This window comes from Hyperolius riggenbachi, chromosome 1 (assembly GCF_040937935.1).
Source record: "Hyperolius riggenbachi isolate aHypRig1 chromosome 1, aHypRig1.pri, whole genome shotgun sequence".
Lineage (NCBI taxonomy): Eukaryota > Metazoa > Chordata > Amphibia > Anura > Hyperoliidae > Hyperolius > Hyperolius riggenbachi.
The window spans coordinates 527,405,082-527,424,622 of NC_090646.1; the positions used below are offsets into that span (position 1 = coordinate 527,405,082).

A 19,541-nucleotide genomic window follows, 5' to 3' on the forward strand; every position below is an offset into this window, starting at 1 on the left:
CTTTTTACACCCTTACATAATTTTTTAAAACTAATTACTATCATTATTATTTTTGTTGCAGGCATGCTTAGATTTTTTTTCAAATTTTATTAAAGAAAAGGGAAATCACAAAGCAATTACAATAAATATAATCCCCAAAAATTGTTTCAGTTACATATAATAGCAAATCGCATGTTTCTCGATTACTCAAAACTGAACCACCCCCTACCCAACCCCATCCTTCTTCAACACTCCCCTCCCTCCTCTTCCCAGGCCTCCCTCAGGAACTCCCTCCCCCGACCTCCTCCCCCCAAACTGTTCTCATGACCCACCCCCTACCTCCTTTACTCCTGCTAACACTGACGAAGTGAACCTACCTCCCCTCCCATCCAAAATGTTACCAGAGCCTGCAACTTCCACCTCGCCAACATCTCCAAGATCCGCCTCTTCATGACCTCAGACACTACCAAGTTTTTCATCCATGCCATCAACATCTTCTGTCTTGACTATTGCAATGCCCTGCTGACAGTGACAGGCCTCCTCTTGGACCGCTTTGCCCCCCCCCCCCAATCAGTCGTGAATGTGGCAGCTAGACTCATCCATTCTTCACACCACTCTGCTTTCATGTCCCCCCTCTGCAAAGCCCTACACTGGCTCCCCATCTGCTTTAGGATCAGTTTCAAGATCCTATGCTTAGCCTACAAATCTCTACACAAGGGTGACACCTTGGGGGACTGAGCAGTGTGGGATGACAGCAATGGACCAGGAAGACTTCAGGGGGTTGTAAGAAGAAACCCAAGGTAAGTAGCTGGCCAAATTGTCAGTTAAGGTAAGTTTTTGGAAACTACACATCTTTCGCCAGATACTTACACAAATAACACTGTATAATAGTGTTAGTTCACTAGGTTGATGGCTACAGTAAATGGAGAACCTGTACTTCTCCTCAATCTAGAATAGAACAAGAGTCTTTGTAGAACTGACAAAACTTCTAAACTAAAAAAGATCTCCAGTTTATGCTTGTTCTTTTTTTTCCCTACCGATAAAAGACTTGAATCACTAATGTAGGCAATTTTACAACAAAAATTGCTTTTCCCTATAACCAAATGAGGCTGCATGCCACGTTACAGAAACATTGTAGCTGCAGAACTTCCATTTCGCACTCTTCACTATAACTTGTGTGGACTCAGGAACACATTAGGCTGTATGTCAGATGTAAAGCACTGCACAACAGCATGTCTGGCAAGGCTGATACAGACCTCACAACTCTTCTATTACGTAAAAATTATTTCTATCTTTAATAACATCAACGTCAGGATTGTGAGGTTAACTTCTCAGAAGAAAAATGTTTTCTTGCTTTTTTAACTAACCATTCATTAGACGTGCATAGACAAAGTAAGGCAGATGGATGAACAGATGGTAATGATATATAGAGATCACAGTAAATTCATTACATTTATTACATTTTTATTTTTTTTTTTACAAATGACACAACAAAAGATTAAAATTAACCACAAGTTTCTTGAAGTAACTGCATCTTTCCAACCCCTTCTATAGTACATACTGTACAGAAATCAGAGAAGATGATCGGAATTACTTCCGGCTGAAACTGATCACTTTGATTTTGAGCTGCATACAGTCTGTCTGAAATTTGCTTGCCAGTCAAAATTATTTGCATCTTATTGACCATCTTTAGTGACCACCAGTGCAAATCTTGTCGTCAAGGTGACACACGTAAACCACCACTAAATAATGGAAAAGGCTTGTCAGCCCGCTTAGTCTTCTTTCACACTGTGTTCGTTGTGTTAAGTTGCAATAGACAATATAATGGCATTGCAACATGAAGCAATTATATGTTGAAGGTGCATTCACATCGGTGCATCAGTGGAGTGTTGGGTTCCATCAGAATAACGAGCAGCATGCAGTAGGTTTACCTCACAACCTGCGCGTTTACTGTGGCTGCACACTTTTCATGTACTCGATGTGTCGCGTCTCAATCCTAACATGCAACGCGACCTTTTGCCACCGTTGTACTCTAACAGCCCAAATCATAAGGTTTTGTAGGCATTTTATAAAGCCATTCACCACATTCCATTCAGTCACCTCCATGACTTCCATTCCGCCTCCATTAAATCCTGTATCCTCAGTGGGGTTACAATGGATATGAAAAAAGCCAAAAAGGGGAATGCTTTTAGGGCAGACTGCTAAATTTATTAGATTAAACATTAATATAAAGTCCCCTTTAATTCCAGGACCCAATCTTTCTTTTACTTAATGCCACTATTGTACATGTAATAACTCAGGCCCGGATTATAGGCACCGATGTCCTGGCACCTTAGACTTCACCCTCCATGAACCTACAAATCCCCTTTGAACCGCAGGTGTGCTGGCAGGCCAAGACTGAAGGGAGATCTTGTCAGTGGAATGTCGAGTGCTGGGTGAGTAACCTCTCATTTACACTATGCTCAGGAATCTGCATAGGGAAGGAGGGAGGTACTAGGGGAGGGGAGTGAGCCGCCTTTCCATCATCAGGCGCCTGTAGGCACTTGCCTACATTGCTTTATGGTAAATCCAGCCCTGTAATAACTAATAAACCTTTATATCCCAGATTTAAAGCATTCTGACCTGCATACCCTTCTCAATAGGTGCTGGATCACTGTGTCAGCTTCCACAAATACATATTTAAATCACTGATGCTACAGCCTACAGGTGCACAGTGTCTGGTCCAAAAGCTGTTTTGCTCTTTTCTCTTAAATGACCATTATCGCAAACGATTTACAACGTAATTACTTTTTACCTATGTCCCTGTCACTTACAGTAAGTAGTAAATAGCTGACAGATCTGACAGATTTTGGACTAGCTTATATCCTCATGGGGGATTCTCAGTATTGCCTTTATTGTTTTTACAAAAGCACTTAATGGAAAGGATCTATAGGAAGATGTCAGCCAGCTTCCCTACTCATTTACACGCTATTTTGGCAATTGGTCTGGGCAACTGCAGTTCAGTACGCGCTTTTTAAATAAAGAAATAACTGGGAATCCCACATGAGGAGATGGACTAGTCCAAAAACTGAAAGATCTGTCAGATTTTTAACACCTACTGTAAGTAACAGCAACCGAGGAAAAAGTAATTTATATTGCCTCTTAATCTGGGAGAAATGTACGATATATGTATGAATTTTAAATCATATAGTGGTCCTTTAACGTCAAACTAGTATGCGGTATATGTCCCTGTGCTGCTGGGGGGAAATCTGAGGACAGACACAAGTTGTGTGTTAAACAGAAAAACATTTGGATTGACTTTATTATTACTAAGTATATTAAAAGCTTAATGTAAAAAAAAAGTGCAGTTGTTTTTAACTATGCACTGCTGCAAGTCAAAACAGTGTTCTCTTGATGACAATATCCTTTAGCTAGCACAGTAAACTGTTCAATGCAGCATAAATCATTATCCATTGCAAATATTTTGAAGTCAAATCATTGTTTATTTATTTTAGGGATATGAGTACATTGATTTCTCTCCCACCATCTCTGCTTCATACATTTTACATTAGCAAATAGTGTCAATTTTCATTAGGTAAAATATTCATTAGACTGGAAAACTTTTTTGTTGTTTTGAAAACGCGTAGTTTACTCTCAGTCCGCACACTTCGCTCATTTGTGGACACAGCTGTCCAGCTTTATTTGTAACAGTCAAATATTTAAAAAACAGTCAAAAAGTTTTCAGTCTCTGCATTTGCCCAGAGATGTCGGTACGGTGGCCCTCATTATAAATCTGCATAATCTTGTTTATTCTGGATTCTGCACACTGTTGTAAAACCATGTCTGCATAATTACTGAATGTGTTTTCACAGCTTATGTAGGAGAGTTCACTCCTGCCTCAAACTTCTATCCCTATCATTTACTACTGGCTTGGAATATCATAACACATATTTACTGTTTCAGATTGAATTGGTTCATGGTCTTCACACATCTACTTCTGCCAGCAGCCAGGCCTGAATACAAGTTCATATTTTATGTAAAGCCTGCCTGGTACACCCCAATTGTATTATTTCCATGCAGTATATGAGAGCTTACCTACACAATCAGTTCATTGGGCAACCAAAATTGAAGGCGTGTACTAGGTTTTAGTGTATGCGACTTGTGAGGCCACTCCTATGCTGTTCATACACTGGGAGATCTGAACTCAGAGATATCTAGAAGATTACCGAATTTACCAACAGTGTTGGAAGATACTGAAGGAGACTGCAGTGATGTCTCACTGTAGTCATTTTGAACTGATCGATAAAGTTAGTCAGGAAGGGTTTAAAAGTGGAGTTGGTTGTTAGGTTTAGGTACCCAGAATGGTATTTAGCATTAGAGGCAACAGTCAAGAGTTTGCGATTGTCTGGGGAGCATCACCCAACACCAACAAAAAACTGCGTCACAAACCCAAAATAGTAGAGAATCGGTAATCTTTATGCCATCACTCTGATCATCACGTGTTCCCTCTGAACCAGAAGGTGCTGAATCCACACACGCTGCCCCCCAGGAAAACTAAATCACCCATTTTAGGGTGGGGCCTTCAGAAAAAAAAGAACATTTATTGCCTTTGGACAAACTTATCATAAACCTTTATAAAATCATCAATTCTAAAATGCATGAGTTTTCATCCAAATAAAGCAACCATATAAAGTTTATGAGCGTAACAAACAAGCCCAGCTGACAAGTGAGAAAACCCTCTATGATCAGTAATATTAGCTTGCTGGTAGGGTAGGTGCTGTCTGCCCTTAATGCCTTCCCTCTTGTACACACTCTGACCATTAGACCCTGTTCACACTGGCACTAAAAATGGATTCGAATGGATCAAATGTTAACCTATGAATCCATTCACATTAGTCCATTGGAACGGATCCGTTCCACACGCTCCACTGAACGGAGCACAAGTTTGGTGCTACAACATGCCATTTAAGTCACAAGCAAGCAAGAAAGAAAGAAGATGAAAAAGTGAATTCAATAAGGGGCCAGAGTGGTCAGATCATACCTGCATTTTTCACTGCACACCTATTCTAATGCACTGCTTTATCAACAGTCACCAGGACTGGCAAGCCGGGGTTCATGAGATCTGAGACCTTTCTATATTGTTTTACAAATTTAGGGTTAAAAGAGGAAAACCCTTGCGGCATGAAGCTGTTTGTAGGGCAGAGCCCTGCACGCCTCTTAGTAATCACATCTTTGTTATTTTGGGGGCAGTAAGTGCAATCAAATGGCCATCGGTCTGAAGATTGATTTTTTTTTCTAGTTTTCATCTTTTTCTGGAAATTGACTTCCCTCTATTACATTCCCAGCCACTGAGAACTTTGTGAAGGTTATTTCCAAATACAAAACAGAGTCAAGCATCTGAATGATGTCTCTGCAGTACATGGTGAAAAAGACCTATTATTTAGTGGTGCGCTCCTGACTGTTCTTGGCCATTAGATTTATTTGTTAAATCTAAAGTATGAAGGTGAAAATAAAAGGCACAAGAAGACGGAGCAGGCCACACAGGGGCACAACGACTAAGCTGTGCTTCACTGGACAATGCGCTGGTGTGTAAGCAGGCTGATGGACCTGTCATAAGGACATTTTAATTCACTAATTATTTATTCATTTCATTTTGAAGTGAAATGTATATAGATTTATTGATGTGAATTTTAACTGTGTTTGTAAAATTGTAGTGAAGCTGTCATTGTTTTTCAGTATTTTATAGAATCACTGTAGAGGTTTCTCATTTTTTACAGTGATGACACATTTTTCGCAGCAATGTACAAAGTACAGTCAATTAATCAAATCTCTTCATTAACTTTCCCAGAGGGCAGCAATCAAATGTCCTTACTACACTCTAAATCCTGGTACGCACCTGGTACGCCACAAAGATTGGCCAGTTTTATCACCTCCATGCATTAATAGATTTTCAATGCTATGAACTGATTGTATAGGTAAACTTTCATACTACATTGGAGGTGGTAAAATTGGTCAGTGATTAGCCAATCAAATTTGAAGGTGTGTATCAGGCTTAAGACCAGTGTAGTGTAAAACCAATTCATCTACAGTAAGACTTGCAGGAACCTTCAGAATCCAAAGAAAACCCACAGATGCATATGGAGAGCATACTAGGAGGGAACCTGAAGTGGGAGAAATAGGGAGGCTACCATCTTCATTCTCTTATAAACAATGCCAGTTGCGTGATTACTTTCATTATTTTTATTTAGTATCTATATAGCACCAACATCTTCCACAGCACTGTACAGAGTATATAGTCTCTACATTCTCAAGCATCCCTGGGGTTAAATGTGGGTGCTCTGTGTATGGAGGCACCTTGTAGTTCACAGAAGTAGGCATTAAAAAAAAAGTGAAACCTTGATCTACAAAAAGGAAACTGCTCAAGTACAGAAGGTCTAAAGGTGGCCAATAATGATCCAATTTCTAGCAAAAAATTATTAAAGTGATAACTCTGATGGGAAGTGAAATTGTTCACTACACCATCAATGGACCAATCTTTGCTTCCTACCTATCACAACCAACAAGAAAATCCAAATTTTGGCTCAACGAAAATCCAATTGGGTGACTGTTTTTATAATCGTTCTTAGTCGATGGAGATTATTTACAGCCAATCCAATCAGAATTTCTGATAGCTCAAACTATGTTTTGCTATAAATTGGACCGTTAGTGGCCACCTTTAGTCCATAAGGATAGGTTCACAGCTACAGGCAAGCTCAGCCACACAAGGGGCTTGATTCACAAAGCGGTGCTAACTGTTAGCACGCCTGTGAAAACCCCCTTAGCACGTCTAAACGAGCTTTTAAAACTTTACGCACGCACTGCACAGAGCACAGGGCGCTCCGCGCGAAGTGCCTATTAAAGCCTATGGGACTTAGCGCGCGCATAGGACTTTGTGCGCGCAAGACTTTGCATGCGGTACTTAGTGCGCAATCTGATTGAGAAAACCAGTGCTAACCTACTTAGCACCCTGGTTAGCGCGCCTAAAGACTTTAGACGTGCTAAGTAGGTTAGCACTGCTTTGTGAATCAAGCCCCATGAGTATTTAAATGTTTAGTTCCAAATGTAATAATTTACTATTTACACTAATTAACTTAAATGCTTTGAACAAAAATATTCTGTTCTGTGTCTTGTCTACTGGTATATTGTATTTGTTGAGTATCCAAACTTAAAGTATTTTTGAAGGACTTTAAAAACAATAGTTGAACTCTTAACAGGGTCTTGTGAAAAAATGTACTCTTACATTGGCAATTGCCTCTGACAAACTTAGCACTTCATTTCTATAAATCCTGCATGTCCAATTATTCTGAATGTTAAGTGCTGTTGTGCATAAACTGAAGTCAACGATAATAAAAAATATCGTAGTATGTCAAAAGCCCAGGTGAAAGGAAGTTAATTGCAAAATGTGCACCTGTAAAGTAAGTCATTGCATTGTCTTTTCTCAAAGAAACATTATCAGCATTTCTCTTGCTTCTGATGCCCATGTACTGACTGTAAGGGCTTATTCACACTATGAATCGTGATTAGCACAGTAAATTCACTGCTCAAACCTTCCGCGATTCAGAGCGATTGCTTTATTAAGCACTGTACCACGATCATTCCAGAATTGCGGCAAAATGCTGCAGGTAACATGTTTTGCCATTGGTGCTAATCTCTGGCGTTCTGCGTCAATTGCGGCAGTGAGATCATCACCGAAGCGCTAGCGCTTTTTAAAGCGATAGTGCTTCGGTGATTAGCGGGAATCACCCGCTAATTGCCGAAGTGAGGACGGGCCCTAAAGCAGCCTAAGTTACCCTTTCCTCTGCTGATTACTATAGTTGCGGAAAAAAATGCCCCAGGCTCCATTTTGGACACTGGTAGATCAAGATACTTGGCGGAATAATTATGGCTGTCGGCTATTAAGAAATTAGGCACCTCCCTTTAAAGTGCCATGTGACAGTGTCACCACTGGCAAAGAAAAATGGGAGCGGAATCAACTACATGCAGGGCCGGCCCTAGACTTTTTGCCGCCTGAGGCAAAATTTAAAAAAATCCCCCCCCCCCCCCCCCGTGGGTGGGTGGGGGGGGGCGAGCTGGAGGGGTAGCGGGCAGGAAGGGGGTATTGGGCCTAGCAGTGGGGTCCCTTGCCTGGGTCCCTTGATCTGCGCTCCCCTTCAGCTGTAAATAGTTAAAGCGGTTTAACACCCAGCATTACAACTTTGCTTTAAAACATTGCTTACAGCTTAGAAACTATTATGCCAGATTTTTTTTTAAGCAGAAATTCACTGAATGGGTTAAACATGACATTTTAGTGTTGCATTTAGAGCTCTTTCACACCAGAGCCCTTTTTCCGCGTTTTAACGCAAAGTCTATACTTTGCGATAACCAAGGTACGACGCATCCCGGTGGATTTTATCGATGGGAATCGCCGTTTCCCCTTTGGGTTAATTAACTACTACCGTCGCTACTCAGCGCCGCACCGGAGTTTCCCGGCGACACGCCGCAACGCGCGCAGGAGCCGTTCTCCTGCACGCTTTTGATGTGTAACGGGCCTTAACTAGGAATCCGCATCTGTGCTTAGCTTTAGTTACAAATGTATCTTTGTTTGGAATACAAATAGACCTTTGAAAAGCCTGCCAGGGAAGCCCTCTTTGTTCTCTCAGAACAGTGTTTGTTTATTACATTGTAAATAGATACATTTGTAACTAAACCTAAGCACGGAGGAGGATTTCTAGCTAAATGCAGCACTAAAATGTCATGTTTAATCCATTCAGTAAACTTCTGCTAAAAAAAAAATCTGGCATAATAGTTTCTAAGCTGTAAGCAATCTTTTAAAGCAAAGTTGAAATGCTGGGTGTTAGACCGCTTTAAGTACCAGCGTATACATTAAGAGTGACGTCAGTGGAGCACTCGCTGGAACGCGGAAGAGATGAGTGATCCCCGCCCGTTGCCCCTTAATCTATACACTGGTCCTTAACTATTTACAGCTGGAGGGGAGCGCAGATCGGGGGACCAAGGCGAGGGAGGGGTGGGTCCGACCCCCCTCCCCACCGCTAGGCCCAATACCCTTTTCTGCCCGCTACTCCTCCAGCTCGGTGGGCGGCCCCCCACCCACAAACAGGCGGGTGCCGCCCCCCCCCAGATGTGCCGCCTGAGGCAAAGGTTTCACCCCGCCTCATGAGCGGGCCGGCCCTGACCACATGGAAACAATGATTAAATACAAAACAGGTTCCTGGTGAAGCAGGTGGTTTCGGCGCTGCCTGGCAAATTTAGGCCCAGCTCTAGCAGCAATGCTATAGTGCATGAGGTGCCACTGATAATTTGAATGGCAGCAGGGTGAGCCGTCATTCGACTCACCATGTGCCCAGCTCACCGGCGGCGTAACTATAAGTATGCAGTTCCTGGAGCACTTGGATAAGCAAATGGGGAAAAGGTGGGGAGTACTTTTGTGTGAAGTTTATCTGTTTCCCAGTATTACATATCTGTGTGGAGCACCCATTTCTGCATAAGCAAAGCCCATATGATGGAAAGAGTTATACATACTTGCAGTTTTTACATTTCAGTCCAAACAGCATCCCTTTCCCACAGACAGTGCAGGTCTGAGACATCCAGTACTTAGTGGAGAACCTAGGAAGCAAGCAGAGGAAACCCGGTTGACTCAAGTGAAAGTAAAATGCCATTGGGCAGGTAAAATAATTAGTCTTTTTCTAGTGATGTACTTTTCAAGACTGACATTTAAGGCCATCTGCCTACAAGCAAAATATATTTTGCGACTCAAACTTTTTCATTTGTAAAAGACTGAGCTTTTTCCTTTCCACATTTTCTTGGAGGACCAATAGCTTATGTCAGCACAGAAAATGAATTTACTCCAAGAAGGACTATCAACTTCTCGTCAATACATCTGTCACCAAGTCCTAAATGGAAAGTACCATAAAGGACAGGGCTATTTTACCTGTCATTGTGTGTCTTGTTGTTTTCCTATCGAGAAGGATGGAAGCAGACATCAGAACTCTGAGCAAACCGATTGCTTCCACCTCTGTGACACCCTTCACGCATATTTTATTGTCAATAAGCACTGGGCAAAAGCGAGGCTGGGAATATTCAGGGACAGGTCCAGACCAGTTAAGACGGCAAGGGCCTGACACCACAACAAATAACCCTTGTGGTGGAGACTTTATCATGATTTATTGTTTGTCACTCTTACGGGATTATCAGGTGGGTCTTTTAAATATGATTCCGCCTAAGAAATGTCCGCAAGGGCACCCAGTGTTCAGGCAGCTCACCTCTCCGTGTCTCACATGGATTGCTATAAAAAACTGTTTCTTCCGGAGCTGGTCACCACAGAGGACATTTATTAGAAGGAACCATGTTTAAAAGATCCAGCTGATTATCCCACTTCAGTGTTACTTGCTCTACAAAGCTAAATCGTGTGCTTCATGTTTATACGATCCACCAACTACCAGTTAAATAGGAGGGTTTGTTATAGATTGTTAACATTTTAGCACTTTTTGATACAAATTGGTATCATACAATGTATATAACTGTCACATCACTCTTGAAACCTGCGTTTTTTTCCCAGCACAGTGGCACAGTTTTCTTTTTTAGCTCAACAGTTTAGTTTCTGAGCCGATGTGGTAATGTATTTATTAAAATCTTCACATAATGTATCTTGGCATGTGCAGCGTAGAGTTATTTGACAGGCTTTTTTTTAGAATATATAAATGTTTTTTTCATGATATCAGTTTGGAGTACTGTTAATAAAGTCATAAGAATATTTTGAATGCTGATCATGGCTAGTGTATTGAGAATCATGCTTAATCTTGTGGATATATAAAGTGTTGTTTCATTTATGGGGCATACAGCAGTCATTTCAAGTGGTGCAGCCTTTTGTATGTTCTTAAAGAGAAACTCCAACCAAGAATTGAACTTTATCCCTAGCTTTTATCAGTAGCTGATACCCCCTTTTACATGAAAAATCTATTCCTTTTCACAAACCGATCATCAGGGGGCGCTGTATGGCTGATATTGTGGTGAAACCCCTCCCACAAAGAAAGTACATACTCTTGGCAGTTTCCTGTCTGTGAACCTTGCTGCATTGTGGGAAATAGCTGTTTACAGCTGTTTCCAACTGCCAAAAAAACATGCAGCAGCTACATCACCTGCCAACAGTAAAAATGTCACCATGTGATAAATGTCAGAATGTAAATCAGGGAGAGGAAAGACTAAATAATTTATACATAATAATTGTAAAAATTAAGCACTTTTTTATTACATTATTTTCACTGGAGTTCCTCTTTAACTCATTTCATTCCATTACATTTGTTTACAAAGTATATGGGACTTATCATATCTTATCATAGGGATAGAACATTACACATTTAACCTGGGTTTATTACGGGAAATCAATCCTGTTAACAGATAATGGGCCATATGCAATTCGAGGAGATAAGAAGCTGAAAACATGCAAGCTTCTTTTCTCCTCACATCGCTCAGGATTTACCGGCAAATTCAATTGCCAGTTTCACCTGAGCGATGTCCTTGCGTAAAGGAGCATAACTCAAGCAAATACTAGGTATTAGCTGAGCAATGCTCCTGTGTGGCCAGCAATGTGGAGCGAGGCATTAGTGCTGGGGAGCTGTCCTTCAGCACCACACCACTGCAGCCTCGCTCCCCGGGAGATGCGCGCGCATCGTCGCAAGGCTCTTACCCGCCGCCCGTTGCCTCCTGCCACTCGTCACTGCTGGGAAATTCTGAAAAAACATACCTCCATCATTCCGTCTCGCCGCATGTCCCACGCCGCTCCTCCGCTCATTCTTCCTCAATCTCTGTCAGTGTTCTCGGAGCCCAGCAAAGCATCTTTGAGTCTCCTGCCAGGGCTACCCATTTATCCACTAGGTGGCCCAAAGAGAATCATCCTGATTCTAATTGGACCAATGAGAATCAGGATGATTCTCATTGGGCCACATAGTGGACGAATGGGGAGCCCCGGCGGGAGACTCAAAGATGCTTTGCCGGCTCAGAGAATAACAGAGACAGAGGAAGAATGAGCGGAGGAGCGGCGTGGGACATGTGGCGAGACGGGAACGAAGGAGGTATGTTTTTTTGTAACATTTTAAATAGGTAAGGAGTCAAAACTGACTCCTTTACCCATTTAAATCCCTGGCATCTGGGGTTTCCTTAGTAAAGGAGGCTCCCAGATGCCAAAAACAGCCCGCAGACACCGGCGATAGGTCATTTCGCCTGCTCAGAGCAGGTGAAAAGTTAACATCAATGTTTGTCGGGGGGTGCAAAATGCAATTGCATAGGCGGAAAGGATTATACCGCCCAAGCGAGTTCTTTTCCGCCCGGGGGGGGGGGGGGGTGTTAAATGCAATTGCAATTGCATTAGGCGACCTTGCTGACGCCTACTTTAAAAAGAACTCGCCAGCACTTAGCGCTGGCGAGTTTGGTAATTGCATAGGGCCCAATGGCCCTTATCCAATTCACTTTTTCTCTTTAGTTTACGCCCAGGAGAGGACATTTAATTTATCAAAAAAAACAACAAACTTTTCAACACTTAGCAATTTTAAAAGTACTAAAAAGCATGTGAAAAGGTAACACCAGACTTGTTTTTAGTCATTTCTGATTTGGTGGGAGCTTTAAATGTATTACATTGATAAGGTTTGAAAGAATTAAAGTGTGCTGCTCTCTGCCCCCTCCTCCTCTCCACACACACTGCACTGTGACCCCCCCCCCCCCCCCCCCAACATACAATCTCAAGGGGAATGCACGTCCCTTGCAGGAGAGGCACTCCTGCAAAACGCCCTCTTGCAGTGTTCCTATCTCCCCTTTCCCAGCTCTCACTGGGCGGCTCTGCCTCTCCCCTGCCTCCCTGCACTATGCTCTGTGATGAGACACACAGAGCAGTTCTTGCAGTATTGTGACCCCAGGAGTCAGTGAAAGTGAAATTAAAGGATTTCTGGCCACAGGAGTGGTGGTAATTGAGGCTACCTGATCCAGCTAGCTCCCTGAATCTGGTAGCACATTTTTTTGTTTTTGTTTTTTTTCAGAAAAAGTTCAGGGAAAAAGTGAGTAGGATATAGGCCCAAGACAAGAAAACATAGAGGCACCTATTCAGTAATGTTCTTAAAGGAATGCTAGAGAGGAATTGTTAACAATCTGCTATTCCTATAGTCATCTGTGCAATGGCAGGAAGCAGGAGATTTGGGCGCATAAGACAAGTGGACAAAAAGGGCGCCCCATTCACTCCCATTATAAATATCGTTTAATGGGTGCCGAACAGGGAAAAAAGGGCGCCAGAGATTATTAACGTTTTACAAACGGCGCCCCGAGATTTGTAATGTTTTATAACTGTGCTTGTGATGATTTAACTTTACAAAATGAGCCCGTGACGAATAACGTTTATAAAAATACTAAACATATTTATCCTATTTAATTAAAACATTATTTAACATTTTAACCCTTACTGTTTGTAAAACATTATTATACACAAAATAAAGCGATCAGTACGTAACGTAAATTGCAATATATTTTTTACAATCACTATTTGTAAAACATTTCTAAAACATTATTATCCACCCAAAAAAAATATTTACATTTTTTTATTTAAATGTATTATTTATTAATGTTTGTAAAACATTATTATCCATAGGGGGTCTTAGGTTTAGGCACCACCAGGAGGGTCTTAGGTTTAGGCACCACCAGGGGGATCTTAGGTTTAGGCACCACCAGGGGGTCTAGGGGTTAGGGATAGGTACAGGGAGGGTTCTGCGTGAGAGTAGGGTTAGGTATAGTTTTAGTACAATTTTAATAATAATAATAATAATAATCAACAGTTATTATGAATGTACTTATATTAATATCATTGTTATAAACAATATTTTCACATTTTATTATAATAATAAACGATAAATCAAGATTATTCATAACAATATATAATTATAATGTTTAAACAAATATTACTGTTTTTTTAACAAACGTAATTATAAGTTTCAGTTTAGAAACAGGGAAGATTAAAGTTTTAAGAATTGCTGATTTCATACACATTATTTAATGATTTATAAATTCTTAAAACACTATTTGTAAACGAAATTCTACACAATATTTTTATAAACGATAATAATGCTTATCGTTTACACCACGCGCCCTTTTTTCATGACGCCCTTTTTTGATGTACGCGCAATGGCAACCCAATAGCAGTGGCTGGATAGTGTAATGGTTAAGGGCTCTGCCTCTGACACAGGAGACCTGGGTTCAAATCTCGGCTCTGCCTGTTCAGTAACCCAGCACCTATTTCAGTAAGGAGTTTCTTGGGCAAGTCTCCTTAACACTGCTACTGCCTACTGAGTGCGCTCTAGTGGCTGCCTCGCAAGCGCTTTGAGTCCGACAGGAGAAAGGCGCTATACAAATACTGCAATTATTATTATTAATATTATTATTATAGCACGGTTTTTATTTCATGTTTATTTTGAAAGGGGAATTTGCCTTGTTTTGATAAATGACACAGGCTGCCTGTGCAGAAAAAGCATTGTAATGTCTGGCTATGAATAGGGAAACATGCACGCTCTTAAAAGGTGTGCCTGTTTATTTAATTGGAACTGCAGTTCACTGTGTCATTTCTGGATATTTTTATACACAATTGTAGTCTGCTGCTATTTCATGAAAGAGTAGGACAATGCTAAAATTATTGCTATAAGATTTGTTTATTCAAATCCAATGAACAATGAACGACGATCAAACTCTCCACCAGAAATGTCGGTGAGATGCATAGACTTCTGCCTTACATGCAGATTTACAGATTGTAACTTGTGCTTCTCGACAGTTTTCATTGATCCAATTCCAAATGCATCAGTAGAGAAAAATACAGATTACTAGACCCATGAATGAACATCCTGAAGGTTAGCAGTAGTCTGCTGTCAGTGTTCTGTCGTCATACGCAGTCATAGAGTTAGGTAAGAATTATTCTGCATGAAAACGTATACCTTCTTAGTGTATGATGATGATATAAGACGGATGCTGTGGTAGTCTGTGCTAGTGGCCTGAGTTTCAGCTGTATGCTTCAGGGCACTTTATTGCTGTACTGTCTATAATAAGAGATCTTTGCAGTGACCGTTTCATACAGCCCTGTACTCATAAAAGGAGACGTGGCTGCAACTGAAACAATCATTTTGTATCTTTTCCTCATAGCAAATGAAAAGAGGGTCATACAGTCATGAAGCATGCTCTTGTCTTAAAGTGTACCCGAGGCGATAAGTGACATGAAGAGATAAACATGTGTATGTACAGTGCAAAACATACTAATAACAAGGCTATTTTATTTGTTTTATTTTGCTGCCTGAAAAAGTTAATTTTTAGGCATGGAAGTGACAGCTCCTGTCTTGTCGGGAATATAGTAAACATCACTGATAAGCAAATTGCAGCCATAAAAGTTAACCTGGCAGAATACTACTTCCAAGAGCAGTGGGAGATTAAAAAAAAATCAATATAGATCAATAGTTCATGTATTTTAACTCTGGGACACTTAATAGGCTGCCAGTGAGCAGAGACAACAAAACATTCAATCTACTTTGTAAATGTTTAAATATAAAATTAAACCATGGGATATATAAAAAAAAGTAATTTTTAGGCGTAGGAAGATTAATACAATTGTTTATCTCATACGTTTATTTTAACCTCAGATTTACTTTAAAAGGATAAGTAGCAAAGGTCTGCAACCTTTTTGGTTATATTAGAACATAGTAGTAGGGGTCACTGAAGAGACTAAAGTAGCATTTCTGTGATTGCAGTGATGTACACAAAGCTGCATTGAGAGCCTTTTTGTTAAAAAAAAATAGCTACCCTGGATTTCATTAAAGGATACCCGAGTGACATGATGAGATAGACATGTGTATGTACAGTGCCTAGCACACAAATAACTATGCTGTGTTCCTTTTTTTTTTTCTCTGCCTCAAATAGTTAAATATCAGGTATGTAAGTGGCTGACTCAGTCCTGACTCAGAGACTCAGACAGGAAGTGACTACAGTGTGACCCTCACTGATAAGAAATTTCCCTTTTTATCTCTTTCTTGCTTTCAGAATCCATTTTCTGCTAGGAAAGTGTTTTATAGTTGGAATTTCTTATCAGTGAGGAGGGTCACACTGTAGTAATTTCCTGTCTGAGTCAGGACTGAGTCAACCACTTATATGCCTGATATCTAACTCTTTCAGGCAGAGAAAGAAAAAAGGAACACAGCATAGTTATTTGTGTGCTAGGCACTGTACATACTCATGTCTATCTCATCATGTCACACGTTACTTCGGGTATCCTTTAAGATAGGTTCTCTTGCTATTAAGACACAAACTGGGATTCACTTATCTTTTAGCAACCATCACTATATTCTGATGTGACCCAGGTGAGGGGAACAAACGTTTGTCACCTAATAGGAGACTTTTATTCTTACATCTGATCAATGTTTGCAGGGTTGCTTCCAGCCAAATGTAAAGGAACCGCATTATCATAACCCTAGCAAAATGTTAATATAAAACCTCAACCTATTGGTTTTGTTGTACTTGGCATTTTAACTCATTCAAATGTATTTCCTCTGCCAATGCCAGCTGCATTTTGGAACAGGAATACTGCGCAGAGTGGACTTCCTTAACACCTGCTTGATGTCAAACTTTATACACAGAGTATTAACCTCATCCAATATTCACAAAAGAAAATGCCTTATCAGTGCAAGGTTGGGGGAAAAGGATTGGGTTCTATCTCAATGCGCTTACAAAATACTTCCATTTCCACCACGGAAAAATATATTGCAGAACTGCCAAGCCTCAAGTTAATTTGATTTTTTTTATCATCCTTGCTGAGAGTTTTATCTCATCTTAATAGTTCAGCTGCTGAAATGGGATTCAAATTCAGGCCAGATCCTCCTCCTTGGGAGATGAGTAAGGGAGAGAGGGAGAGAGCGGGAGATGAGATTGCTCTCAGGTAGGGCGAGACCGGCTCACTTTTTACTCTTCTTAAACAGGAAATCAATCACCTTGTGTTAAGCAAAAAAAAAAGCTTTTTCTTTTTACGCTCCTGACACACCATGGTCCATACATTCACACATCTGTAACTCTTTGTCCAGGAAAAGGGGTTAGGACATTTTTGGAAAGTATGAAACACATTTTAAATAAGTTAGAAATATTAAAGTATTAGTGTACAAAAGGTGCCCGTACACTTGCCCGGTTTCTCGATGATAGACAGCAGATTCGATCACTGTGATCGAATCTGCTGTGAAATCGATGTCGCAAATGCTGACTGTTTGACCGTTTTCTGCCCGAAAACGATCGATCCCGTCGATCTGTCTGCACGGAAAATTTCGCGCGATCGCCGGCAGGTCGGGAGTGGGTCGATAGCGGCATTCGAATGTCCGACGACCAACGCTAGCGGCAATACATTACCTGTTCCGCCGGCGCGTGTCCTCTACTGTTTAAACTTCGCCCGACAGGAAGTAAAGTGCTGGAGCCCAGAGCGGAGAAGAGACAGCGGAGACCGGGGGACTCGCTCCGGCCAGATCAGGTGATGTAAGCAGGAGAAGGCGGCGGCAGCGGCAGTTCCAAAGATTGTGAATCGGTTTCATAGTGAAATCGATTCAAAATCTGTTTACAGTGTAGGCAGCCAATAGATCCCTTTTGATCAGATTCGATCACAGAGGGATCTAGCAGCTGGTCGATCTGGTGGCATAATCGACCAGTGTATGGCTGCCTTTACAGTACATCACCCTATCAACTCACACAGAGGCGTGTTCTTTGCTTAACGACATGCCTCTGTGTGCCGCTCTCTATCCCACTTCACTCCGCTGCAACCCCTGAAAACGCCAACAACAGATTGCCGGTAGATTACTAGAGGAAGGGGCATCCCTTGCAGGAGCAGCACACCCTCCTCCTTGAGACTCTTCACCACCTCTATGTGCCTCTACCCACCTCTATCCCTCCCCTCCGAGCCTCTCCCCTGCCTCAATCCCGCCCCTCCGCGGCTTTCCCCGCCTCTTGGCTCTGTAAGGAGAAGCGAGCTGCATTGCCGTGACCCCGGGGTCGCAACTTTTTTCTTTTTTATTTGAACACACAAGGAAACTAGCTGATCACTGGAGATAGGAGTGATGGGGAGCTGCTGTAAGAGGGGGGTTAGCAAGATCAGGTAGTATGATTTTTTTTACATTTTTTTCCTGGGCTCAGGATTGCTTTAAGCTTAGGCATACACATGGCAATAGCAACATGATGGCAAACCTGATTAGTGCTGCAATACCAGATGCTGTACAATACTGCTTACAAGATGCTAATCTAATTTTCAGAAGAAATCTCAACACACTAAGGGCTTGATTTATTAACATGCACTGTTAAGCAGCACACCTTAATGTGAAGGAGCGGCCGCAAATGCATGCCTTCCATAGTAGCACTCGCTGCTATGTAAGGAGCCTGCCTTCCTTAGGAGTGTGCCTTCCTTAAAGTGAACCTCCGGACTAAAAATCTACTCAGCAGAACTGAAAAGGATTGGTGTTTCTTTAACAGTTTCACAGCATCAGAACTTTGTTTTTCTTACCAAAGCATTATTTTTAGCTGCATTTTTAGCTAAGCTCCACCCATCAAAGAAAAAAAGCCCAGGCTTTTTTTCCCTGATGCTGTGCAGAGCATGATGGGATTTCCTATGTTGTTATTCACGTTGCTTAGCAACTGGGAGGGGCGATCAGGACACAGGACAGTTGGAACTGTGTCTCATGCTCCCTTTCACCTCCTTTCAACCAAAAAGATGGCTGCCATCATGAAATCGAACATTTGCCTGTTTTTTTAAAGCAGGGTGGGTAAGAGATTATATTACCTATCTATTTTAAATAACATAAGTAATGTAACTTAATGAAAGTATGTTTGTTTAGGCTGAAGTTTCTCTTTAAATAGGAGCATGACTTCCTATACATGGTTACTATACATAGTTACTATGTACAGGAAGGCACGCTCCTATCTAAGAAGGCCTGTTCCTATCTAAGGAAGGCACACTCCTAAAGAAGGCATGCTCCTACAGAAGGCACGCTCCTTACATATCAGCGAACGCTGCTATGTAAAGCATGCATTAGCGGCCGCTCCTTCACATTAAGGTGCGCTGCTTTAGCAGTGCAGCTTAATGAATCAAGCTCTATGGTAATACCAATACTCTGCATTGGCTTTATACTGCCCATTTTCCTGAGAAAAGTCTGCCTGGCATTAATTGGTCTTAAAGATTTCCTTCTTTTCTCACACACTGTTTTTGGAGACTAGGAACTCAGTACAGGTAACTCCCACAACTGGGGATTGAAAGAGAATGCACTATCAGAGTGTAAAAAGAACCTGCAATATAAAACACTGTTTGGGTGTTAAATTAGTAATTCAATAAAGGTGCATTATTGACACAAAGCTACTTGGTTTTATTTTATATTTAAACATTTGCAACGTATATTGAATGTTTTGTTGTTTTGCTTTGCTCAGTGACAGCATACTAAGTGCCCCTGAATGAAGATACATGAACTATTGACCTATTCTTATCTCTCCATCTGCTCTCAGAAGTTGTATTCTAC

The 19,541-nt window shown here is 41.3% G+C and overlaps 1 protein-coding gene across 2 annotated transcripts in view; it reads right to left on the reverse strand.

The window, feature by feature from the left end:
- The window catches only part of KSR2 (kinase suppressor of ras 2), a 550,925-nt gene that overhangs the window by 196,511 nt on the left and 334,873 nt on the right, over nt 1-19,541 (reverse strand). For both annotated transcript variants that reach the window (XM_068246131.1, XM_068246140.1), the window contains exon 7: nt 9,517-9,600. In XM_068246131.1, coding sequence (XP_068102232.1) covers nt 9,517-9,600 — 84 coding nt within the window. The remainder of the gene's footprint in view (nt 1-9,516; nt 9,601-19,541) is intronic.